Source organism: Mugil cephalus, chromosome 1 (genome assembly GCF_022458985.1).
Source record: "Mugil cephalus isolate CIBA_MC_2020 chromosome 1, CIBA_Mcephalus_1.1, whole genome shotgun sequence".
Lineage (NCBI taxonomy): Eukaryota > Metazoa > Chordata > Actinopteri > Mugiliformes > Mugilidae > Mugil > Mugil cephalus.
The window spans coordinates 23,464,486-23,476,341 of record NC_061770.1 but is presented as its reverse complement, the minus strand read 5'-3'; the positions used below and the strand labels follow the sequence as shown (position 1 = coordinate 23,476,341).

At 40.3% G+C, this 11,856-nt stretch overlaps 1 protein-coding gene across 3 annotated transcripts in view; it reads right to left on the bottom strand.

The window, feature by feature from the left end:
* Positions 1–4,272: 4,272 nt before the first annotated feature.
* Positions 4,273–11,856, bottom strand: part of LOC125018982 (solute carrier family 41 member 3) — a 32,119-nt gene continuing 24,535 nt past the window's right edge. For all 3 annotated transcript variants that reach the window (XM_047603478.1, XM_047603470.1, XM_047603488.1), the window contains 3 exons: positions 8,167–8,301; positions 7,440–7,588; positions 4,273–5,272 (listed from right to left, as the gene is read on the bottom strand). In XM_047603478.1, the coding sequence (XP_047459434.1) occupies positions 5,099–5,272; positions 7,440–7,588; positions 8,167–8,301 (458 nt within the window). In that variant the 3' untranslated portion in view covers positions 4,273–5,098. The remainder of the gene's footprint in view (positions 5,273–7,439; positions 7,589–8,166; positions 8,302–11,856) is intronic.

Sequence of the window (11,856 nt, the reverse complement as noted above, 5' to 3'; positions counted from 1 at the left end):
AAACGCCGGAGCTCAGTCTGGAAGAATCCCTCGTGCACTTGTGCCACAAAAAGCTGTGAATGTGTAACTGAAGTGCACTCGTTGACGTGATGATTGACTGACTTGTTACCTTGAAGTTTCAACAAATACAGTCCTTACGCCCTCAGCTGTGTGTTTGTTCATTTTTTTATTCGTTTCCCATTGTCCCACTTTGACATGTGACGTGTGTCCAACAGTGTTACCACAGTTACCTTGAAAAAGTAGTCTGATTACTTATTACTCTGTTAAAAAGTTACTTTCATGATTGCTTGATTTTAAAAGTTAGATTATCTACTAAGTTTCTTTATTAGTTTCATTCACTTTATCAGAAGTACATTTTTAATAATCCAAAATGTGTTTTTAAAATATTGCATATTGTCCTCAACAAGGGGTACGCGACCCCTAGGGGATCCGTGGGGGTACTGCAGGGGGGCGCAAAATCTTTCGTTGATTAGACCTATTTTATAGATTTTTTTTTAATATTCACCCACAAATTTAAATTTGTTTAAATATACATTAACATGAATCCAACATATTTTAGTAAAAAGATAAGGGATAGCTTAATAATGAACGTAAAATGATGCCAGTAATATATAATTATGAATATAACTAGGCCTGAATTTATTATAGAACTCAATAGAGGTAGAGGTCTGAAAAACGTTGAAGGCCTCTGCTCTACAACATGCCCAACCTACTTCTTCAACTACACAAGTAACTTTAATCTGATTACCGGTTTGGAAATAGTAATGTGTTAGATTACTGTTACTGTAAAAAAAAAAAAAAAGTGGTCAGATTAGAGATTAGACCGGCATCACTGGTGTCCAAATAATTTGTCATGATAAAAACAAATCAAATCTAAGTGCGGTAAAACTAAGAAATGTTAAAGAAAGGCAACTGTGCTTGATTCAACAGCAACAAAGTGTGTGACCCATCCATCCATCCATCCATCCATCCATCCATCCATCCATCCATCCATCCATCTTGTCCTGACAGCAACTCCAGACGGCCCTCTCCCCCCTCAATTCATTCCAGATCTTCCCGGGGGATCCCGAGTCATTCCCAGGTCAGATGCTATATACATATGATCCCTGCAGAGAGTTCTGGGTCAACCCACGGGGTCTCCTCCTGTCGAGGTCTATGAATTGCTCTTTGTCTGGCCCCTCCCCTGAGACCAATTTGCCTTTTGAGAACCTACCAGTGGCTTCACATGGACGCAAACACCACGTTAAGGTGGCAACGGCTCGGTAAACCTCTAAAAGGGAGACGCTTTGAGCACGGCCAGCCTGGAATAGGGAAACCAGGGCCCCGTCTGGAGCCAGCGCTTGGAGGAAAGCTTGCAGGTGAGTGTCTGGTGGCCAGATTTTTCTCCAGCCCAAACTTGGAACTTTCCTGTGGATCCACCACCTGCAGGAGGAGGCATTGTGGTCGGGTTTGAAGTGATGTCTGTGATGACTTAGAAAGGATTTGGCCGGTGGAGTGGAGATAACCATAAATTAACCATGAATGCATAAATGGTGACCTATGGCAGCGAAAACATTAAGATAAAAAAAAAGAAAAAACATACACATACTAAAGCAGTCTTCATCTTCTAATTTTTTTTTTATATGGTTCAAGTAACATAGACTTCGTTCATACACTGTTGGTTTTTATTAAAATAGAATTGCTCATAGCCACAAAATCACATTAACACCCACCGAACATGTTTGACTGCACACTTCATCTTTTGCACACGCATAAGACATAACACTGTGGTGTAGGTGTAGAAGCTCAGGTGACAGCGAACACAGCGAGATCAGAAAGTAAAGGCATTTCTAAACCCTAATGTGGCAGTGTCAACATTAAAACGCAGTACAACTTTGCCTACAAAATACTAAAAAAACAAACAAAAAAAAAATATGTATTTGCACTTTTTAAGATTTAAATTACGGCCAAATGGACATTTATTATTTTTATTTTTTCATGATTTTGAGGCAACTTTAGTCTACGAACACAAAAACAGTACCAGTTTCTTTATGTAGTGGTCACTGGGGCTTGATTATGAACTGGATTTTTTATTATTTTTTTTCAAAGGGAAAAAAAAACGTATTTGACTTCTTGCCAAGAGTCAGACGTGTGTTGTAGTTGTGGTGCTGCACAATTTCTATGCTTCAACTGCATCGTTTTATTAAAATAGGCTACACTAGAGTAACCAATCCGGCTGGTGAAAGCACTAAACAAAATATCGATCTTATATTTTAAGTTAGAGATACTTACCGTCTGACAGATTAGAACCCACAAACTTCACACTGTGATGCTAACCACACACAGGTTTGCTAACACCTACCAAACGTCACACTAAATATGTGGTTTAGTTGTACTTCCTGGGTAGTGATTAGAATCTGCTTTCAAGTCTCTGTTGAGTTCCTTTCTCAAAAACAACTGAGGAGGACACATCAGCAACTCCCAGGCTCTGACCACCAACCATCAATCAAACTAAATTTACTGGAATTGTCCAAATAGTCAGCAGCTCAACGTCAGCAAGAAGTAGTTACAGTTTAATTACACGTTCAACTTCTTTTGGCCATGTTGAGTTTCTAGGCGTATTACTGCCCTCTGCAGGATAAGAATGTTTACAACAACAACTGCTCTCACACCTCTGGGTCTCTGTTTAATTGAACCTCCTTACTTTTTAAACTGGGTAAGGATTTATTTCATATAAAAATTGTGATGTGTCGACGTAATCTATGCAAATCGACGTATTTATGAGGCTTAGTCGACACATGAGCCTACTGGTGGATAAAATCAAAACACTCAGTATCTTTCAGGTCTTTTGATTTAGTTCAATACTGTCTGATTTTTAGACTAAGTGGCAGCACAAAATTCACAATACAAACATTTTGTGAAATATCGAAATCGCTATACAATTAGTGAAATGTTTAGACACATTTTCAGGGCGTTGCAGTGTTTTTGGGACACACCTGGTACTGGCACCGTTTGGGTATCTCGGCTACAGTATGTATGAATCTGAAAGTCCAATTTCCTTTATTAATTACTGTACTGTTTGCATGCAGCTCTTGATCAAACTGTAAATTTATAAACTGCAACAGAAAGCACTGCATCATCTGCATATCGAGTGATGATGAAGATTTCCCTCAGTATGAATACTTCCTCCTCTCATATGACTTTTTCTTAATGGAAGAAAAGAAGTGGCTGTTAGTGGAGAAAAGGACAACTATTCTATCTTTTTTGGGTGGGGATGTGCTAAGTTGAGTTAGCATTGGCTAACATTAGTGTTGAATGAGTAGAAAAAGCTTAGTGTACAAACGGTTTCTTACCAAATCTTTCAGTGTATTTTGATGTTAATCCAGTAGTAATGATTGAGTATGATGTCCACATTTATAGAACAAGAACATTCTTACTTCACTTTAGTAAATTGATTAACGAATCTCCCCTGAACCACAGCTGCTCAGTCTTTATCCACACAGTCTCTAAAGGGAACACAGCAAAACTTAAGTTCATCTGTCGACATCTTAAAAAAAATACAATCTTATCAGACTGTCTGCACATATAAGTACATTCTGTGGGTAATAGCGGGTATGAACTAGACGTCACAGGTAGCGAAGTCTCCATGGTTACGGCCACAGAGCGGCAAAAAGTGACAGTTGATCATGGAGATTAGCAGCATTAGTTTGAATCATAGGCTTTAATAGAGTCTAAACTGTAAAACTAAATAAAAAAATAATGGGGAGGAGCTATTGTTGACTGAACCAACAGATTTGAAAAGCAGTCTGAGATATACAGGCTCCTGAAAGTCAAAGAAAGGAGAAGTAAATGGAAAATGGAAAAGAGAAGTAAATGGCTCACTGCATTACGAAGAAACAACTGGAATCCAGGCACAGAAACTTGGTGTTGTGGTTCATATTTAACGTCAGGTAATATTAATTTATGCTGTATTTTTTGATGAAATCATACCTTAAGTTACTAAGTTCTAGAAGGCTGTCAGATAAGTTTGTGGATATTGTCATTTTGGCGTAGTTACGTCCGACAGTAACTATTTCAGTTCCAACAATAAATAATAAAACAATAAACTGAATATTTGTGATCACTCCTCATCATCCTTTTAACGTTCTGTCGGACGCTACAGTATTGTATGGTAACATTACTTCTCAGTAAAGCTTTTAGCATTAGCATCTGTTATGTAGCTACATTTATCAAAACTGAAATGACCTAAAACTAACTGAAACTGAGGCTAATCCACTTTTCTAAATCCATAATAGTTTGTTTAGATCATTGTCGAGTCCAATTGTCCTGAATTTGATCTGATAATCCACATTTTCCCCGGTCTCCTACATTTAGCCATGTTTTTGCCACTCAGGGGGGCGTGGCCCCAGTCGGCAGTGACGTCAATGTATACCCTCTATAGCTGAGTTAGGATGTTGGAACCTGATGTGCATGAACACAAAAGAAGTGTGTGTGTGTGCCATTCTTTCAGAATAAGTTATGATAATTACACTCATTAATTATATATATATGGGAATTGTTGAATATTCCAGTCAGTGTACGAGATATGTCAACGTCTATAATCTCCAGCATTAATGCATAGTACAGCATTCCCCAACATGGGCTGCTTCAAGTCTTTTTTTGTTTGTTTTGTTTTTTTTTGCTCAGTCCACAAGTTCAAACAAACCATTATTCACAGTAAAGGCCGTCTGAAATAAAAATAAAAAGTCTACTGTCGACTACACAGTTCTACTCTCAGCTGTCACATCGTCTTGCTGCTATGTTAAGTAGCTACATATTCCTCTCTGACAAGCTGAGCAAATTTAGTTAATGCAGGAAAACTAAAAGACAAATAATGAGGAATGATTGTAAACTAAAGTTCAACATACAGTTTGAGATGCTCAAAAAGGACAGACTTAGAAAAAAAAAATAAGAACTAGATTGGTTAAAATATTTAAGAATTCCCTTGGTTATGAACTGTCCCGGTGATGAAGACCAAGAAAATGCTTTATTGTCCAATTTTAAAAGCATTTCTGAATAATTGTAATAACGTTGGTGCTTTAAGACAGTGGCCGGCTAATAAATAGTTCATGGGAAATATTTATAGACCCAGGCTCTGAACCAGTGAGACACAGCGGAAGCAGAGGGCCAGGAACCCGGTGCCCAGCAGGTCCCCCAGGGCCGTCAGGTAGGGGATGGAGAAGTTGTCGGGGTCCAGACTCCGTCTCCACATCAAGCGAACGATGAGGTCGGCCACATAGAGGAGGATGGCCACCTGCAGAGAGGAGGAAAGGATGAATATGTGTGGATCAAAATGAGCAAGAAAAACAAGGAATGGACTGACTGTGGGCCAAAAGTCGTAATAAGTAAGTAAACACGTGGTTGAAACTGAGAAATGTAAAGGATCAAGTGAGGAAACCAACGATAATGAGTAAACAGCTGTTGAGTTGAATAGCTAACAGATGAACAACTCATGTAGTAAAACACAGTGTATAAACGCTTGGCAGATGTGGCTGGATTAGATAAAGTAATGCTTAAGTGGTTGGGGCGCATGGCTAAAAGGTTTACATAGCTAAGAGATGAAGAGTTTATTTTCGTTCAGCTAATGGAGCCGTGTGCTATTTCATACAGTGTTCTCATACAAAATATGAAATCTGATATTAGCTAAACCCTCAAGAGTTGATCAAGAACCCCAAACATTCGCTGTCTTGGTTTCCAAAGAACACACGATCTAATTTGGTGTAGTAATACTAGTGTAGAACATTACTTCCACCAAACACTTCCAGTTTTTAGCAAACACATAACAGCTGAGGTCAGTAAAGGTGACCGTGTACGTTTGGTCCTGTCCTGGAACAAACCTTTATCTCAGCCAGCTGCTGAAACACCAGCACCTGGCACGGCTCAGTTCACAGGTAGGTACCAGGTGGCAGCAGCCACTTTTATCTGACTCCACAAAGTCTTGTAATGTACCTTCTGATGACTGGTTTTCACAACTGTGTGAAGCTCCGGGGGCTAACTGAGGGCCAACGAGTTCATGGCAAGGACGATTTAAATATTGCCCTCTGTTACTTGAAGAGAAAGTAGACACCTCACTAAATAGCTGCATCTGTTGTTAAATTCTGACATTTCCTTCCTCTTGACGCTCTCCTAAACTTGTATCGGTCTCTATTTGAGCCTCACCTGAACTATTGTAATGATATATGGTGCAATACACAACCTAGTTATCTCGAGAAGTACAAAAGAAAGTAATTCGAGCAATATTATGGACCAAGTCAAATGCCCCCCCCGATCCTCTTTTCTATAGATACAAACTTCTGAAACTCATTGAGTGTAGTATTCTCCACAATGCCTATGCAATGTACACTCATAGGCCACTCTATTAGGTATATTCTACAAGGTGTTGGAAACATTCCTCAGAGATTTTGGTCCATGTTGACATGATAGCATCAGTTGCTGCAGATTTGTCTGCTGCACATCTATGATGAGAATCTCCCGTTCCACCACATCCCAAAGGTTCCTCTATTGGATTGAGATGTGGTGACTGTGGAGGCCACTGGAGTACAGTGAACTCATTGTCATGTTCCAGAAACCAGTTTGAGATGATATGAGCTTTGTGACGTGGTGCATTATCCTGCTGTAAGTAACCGTCAGAAGATGGTCCACTGTGGTCATAAAGGGATGGACATGGTCAGCAACAATACTCAGGTAGGCTGTGGCATTTAAACCATGCTCAGTTTGTACTAAGAGACCCAAAGTGAGCCAAGAAAACATCCCCCACACCATTACACCACCACCACCAGCCTGAACCTTTGATACAAGGCAGGATGGATCCATGCTTTCATGTTGTTTACGTCAAATTCTGATCCTGACATCTGAATGTAGCAGCTGAAATCGAGACTCATCAGACCAGGCAATGTTTTTCCAATCTTCTATTGTCCAGTGTTGATGAGCCTGTGTGAACTGTAGTCTCAGTTTCCTGTTCTTAGCTGACAGGAGTGGCCCCCGGTGTGGTCTTCTGCTGCTGTAGCCCATCTTCTTCATGGTTGGACGTGTTGTGCGTTCAGAGATGGTATTCTGCATTCCTTGGTTGTAACCAGTGGTTATTTGAGTTACTGTTGTCTTTCTATCATCTCCAACCAGTCTGCCCATTCTCCTCTGACCTCTCATGTCAACGACTGACGCTCACTGGATGTTTTCTCTTTTTCGGACTATTCTCTGTAAACCCTAGAGATGGTTGTGAAAATCCCAGTATATCAACATATACTATACAAATACTATGTACAAAGTCACTTAAATCCCCTTTCTCCCCTGTTCCGATGCTCGGTTTGAACTTCAGCAAGTTGTCTTGATCACCTCTACATGCCCCAGACCTTAGACACAGTGCCGACTAGCGTCTGCGTTTACAGAGCGAGCCAGATTACATGCGCAGATGTTAAGTTTACCTGCAGCAGGGCAGCACACAGGTAGCAGACGGTGAAGGCTATACTGATGGGAGCCTCCTCTCCTTGGAGCAGAGAGATGGCGTAGAGGAAGACCAGGTGACCAGGGACGACCAGCATCAGCAGCACACGGGCCGACTTGGAGTTCACCCCTGGGAGACACGGAGAAAACAGTTGAACAATAATTGGCAATGAGATGAGATCTGCTTTTATACACTTTGGTGTTCTTATTTGTTCGGTCACAAAACTGGACTTGTAGTTTCTTAAAGACGTTTAATCCAAATAGCTTCTCAAATTCTAAAGGACTGGCAGGAGTTGGGGTATAAATGGGAACATCTGTGGGTGTTCCCCATCAGAAATTTGCATGATTGTTGTTTGGAAAGTCTTTTGAGTATAACTACGTCCACATTTTAGCCAGAGTAGGCAGAGGAGGTTTGAAAGAGGAATAAAGGGAGCCTTCTCTGAAGAAGGGAAGAGGACTGAGATTTAATCTGCCATTAGTTTAGAACACAGTTTGAACATCTGTCCCAGAGACGTTTCAGATTTTCCCATTTCAAGTCCAGCTCCCCGCCAGTCATTAAGAACGGAAGAAGCTACTTGGATGCACAGTGAAAGTCCAGCTATTTGCAATCACAACATACACCGATCCCTTCAGCTCTGTTTGGGTCTGAACAGATCTTTTATGTTTTCATTAATAATGTTTTAATTCAACAACATAAGGCAGTGTTACCTGAGGAGAGGAAGGTGATGCAGGGGTTGGGCCAGTGCTGCCTCATCTTGTAGGGCAGCACCCCCGGGATGCTCCAAAAGTGCAGGTAGGTTGAAATCCTGCTGGCCTGGATTGCCACCAAGTTACCGCCCACTCCTGCACATGGGAAGAAAAACAAGATGTCGCATAAATTGAGAGGGCGACTAAATGTATCACGAAGGAGGAGTCAGTTTGTACCGTGACGCTTAAAGCAACTGATGACAACAACAACATGGACGCAGTGGGTCAACGCAGCAAACCACCCATAAATTGATAAAGAATCTTTTATTTTGAAGAATTACCAGAGAACCGTTTAAAGAAGGTTTTACAATGAACCAGTTATAACTTCCTTGAAAATGGTTCCACAAAGAATCTATTTTTGCTAAGGTTCTTGGGAGAACCATTTTTTTTTCCTTTCACTTCTTTTTGAATAATACTGTGGATGAACATGACATCATGATTGCATTGATCTAATCTAATGGTGCCTTTGAGGGACCTTTATGGGTTCTCTGTAGAACCTAATACTGGAATGGTTCTTTAAGGAACCTCTTGCTAGGAGGGATAAGCAGGTGTATTGTCACCATTTGCTGAACATTAAAATATGTGCAACAGCTATTTATTTATTTTATTTTGGAAGCAGTTATTGCTGAGTTGGACAAACTCAGAGCTCATTTGTTTCACAAGTTGTCTCGAATGCAGCACCAGCTGCAGCTGGATCTCAACCAAGATTTCCGAGACCCACCCCGACCCTACTTCTGATTGAGTAGTGATGCTAGTTGGGAGGTTGGGAACCACTGCTCTAAAGAACCATTTTTGGTTCCCGATAGCACCTTTATTTTTTCAAGCTGCGGAATACTGTTAAATGCTACTGATGGTGCTGAGTTGCTGCCTGTTTTTATACAGTCTATACATATCTGCAGTTAATAGTGTGTCGGTCATGTCTATTCTAAGCATTCAGGTCAAGAATATAGATTTAATTGTTGCAAAGCATTATTTTCTACTGGGTTTTTATTAGTGACGTCATCAGAGACTAGTATGCGACACTGAACCCCAATGAGAAAACTAATATGTGTGTTCAGAAATGCCCCAGAAAAAAAGGCAGACAAAGACGACATTGATCTTAGCATCTTCCTAATCAGTGGAAAAACAACATTCTTTTCCACCAAGGACAGTAAACACAGCTGCAGGGTCGGCAGCGCTTCATCTCTTTTGTGGGCTCCTGAACTCAAATTAGGCCAAGCCATGACACACTGTTGGATCGGGCCGCGATCTGGGCAGCGCATATAAAAAAAAAAAAGTACAAAAAAATAAATAAATAAGCCAGAGAAATTATCGAAAGAAACTCAAATGCCTGCAGCTACGAGCTCAATGAAATGTGCAAAAATGGTGTTTATTTAATTGTATTAAATTCTAAAGTTCTTGCATATGTGTGATTTTATCCCTTTCTACTAGGTGTGTGTGTGTGTAAGAACCTTTTTCGTTTTTAAGTTAATTAGTCGTTCAGTTTTCCAGATTCCATTTCAGTGTTGACAAGCGTATGTGCCTGTGCCTAATCCTGTCATGTCAAACACCTTTCCAAGTATTTACCATAAAATAAATAGCACAGATGTTCCTTTATGAGCTCGAAAGGACTTGGGGGAATTTGAATAAAACATAATATGGGTTTACTCGCAATCCACTGAGGGAAAATGGGAAATTCAAACCAGATTGGCAAGTTAAGAATTTAGCAGAGAGAGAGAGAGAGAGAGAGGGGAGATTGAGAAATGGGAGGAAGATGGGCAGAGATGAAATGAGAAACAGAGAGTGGATGGTTATTAAAGGCCGTGTCAGCTGTGCCAGAGCTCTCTGGGTGTGCACCATTAGTGGTTTACATCAACTTCTCCTCTTTTACTCGGTGGATCTCTGCATGCGTCACCTCACAGCCAAACCGCTTCTCATCCTTTTGCAAACAGGATTATGGGGTGACTCTCCATCCTTATTTTTTTTTTTACTTTATGTACTAATTAACTGGTGATTACTCTGTGATTTATCCAGTCGGTTGAGACTATCTCCTGGAGAAAAGAGCTCCACAAAAAGCTTCTTTCTCGTCTCATTCTTCTTCCCCCTGTTCCTGATTATTTCTCTTTTCTGTTTATTGGTGTTGCAGTGAAACTCTAACGAAATGAGACAACGGCTCTTCTTTTCACTTGCGGCTTTAAAGCACTTGACATGTCGTTTGTCTAATCCACCCAGAACCATGTGTTACCACCACAGTGTTATAGTTGCATGTGTGCAGCTGTAACATCTCAGAGACATTTAATGCCATTTATGTAAACTGTGAAGCCCCCTCGATGAATGTTAATTATGCTTTACCACAGTTTCTGAGGCAACTTCTTGTTCAGCCTGACTGAGTGGACATTGGTCAGCCACAAGATTTTGACCACGGACAGGAGAAGTGAATAACATTGAGCATATTGTGGCAATTCAGTGTTCTGCTGGGAAACATTTGGGACTTTTGGACACTTTTTTGGCACCGATAGCAATGACACTCCTCGACACACACACAAAAACGCTTTAGGAACAACCAAATAAAAAAAAACAAAACACGAAGAACATTGCAAGGTGTTGACCTGGTCTCTAAATTCACTAGATGCCAAACTGATCCAGTATCTGTGGGATGATGCACAGAGGACCCTCCCTTCAACCAATAGGACCCAAACCCCAAAGGACAGTGGGACAGAAGAAGAATGGAGTTTATTGAATATAGGAAGCATGTAGCAGATAAACCAGATTTGCAACTGAAATCATTCCTGGTGTCAAGTTTACATATCTCAGTCTTTTTTCACTCGCAACGCATTTAGAAGATCATGGGTCAACATCAGCTATTCCAGTATTCAGATGGGATATATATATAAATATATATATATATACTGCTCAAGCTAACTTTAGACATCCTGATTTCTGGGTCTTTGCTGAGCTGCATTTTTTTTAAAATAGCAAAGGGAGCTTTTACACTCCTAATCACACTTCTATTTTCTTCTAAAGTTTATACACAACTTGGGTCTTTGTTGAGAAATTATTATAATAGTCACTTTGATTTACTTCTGAGTAAGCAGCTAAGATACTGTGCAGGACGGAAAAACACCAAACTTGGTTGCGTTGCATCAAAGCAGTCTGATGGTACTCGTGGCCTCGGTGCATCTGAGCTAAGCTGGTGCTTCTCGAAATATTCCAGCGGTTTAAAGGCTTCATCGTTGGCAGAGGCAACGCGTTTTAGCCCATTAACTTCAGATGGCGTATACTTTAATAGTAGAGCCAAAGCTTTTTCTGAAGGATCACACACAGTATGATTTTAGACCGGTTTCCTGCGTTCCAGACAGCTGCTGGTTTCAGTTCATTTCACAATGGCAATTAAAATCAACCTGAAAAATAAACCAACTAGCTGGAAACAAGTCATCATGAATGGTTTTTAGTTTTGCGGTACCACTCTAAGCTTTTCTCTAGTTGGTATGGCTGGCTGTTTGTAATGTAATACTGTACTTGGCTCTGATTTAAATATATCTGTAACATTGAAGATAGCAAATTAGACTAAACACCTTCAACCGGGTATTTAATTCATTTTGAAATGTGGCTTTTAAATAAAAAGTCTTCCTCACTGATTCGCTCACTCCAGAGATTCACATTATGAAATAA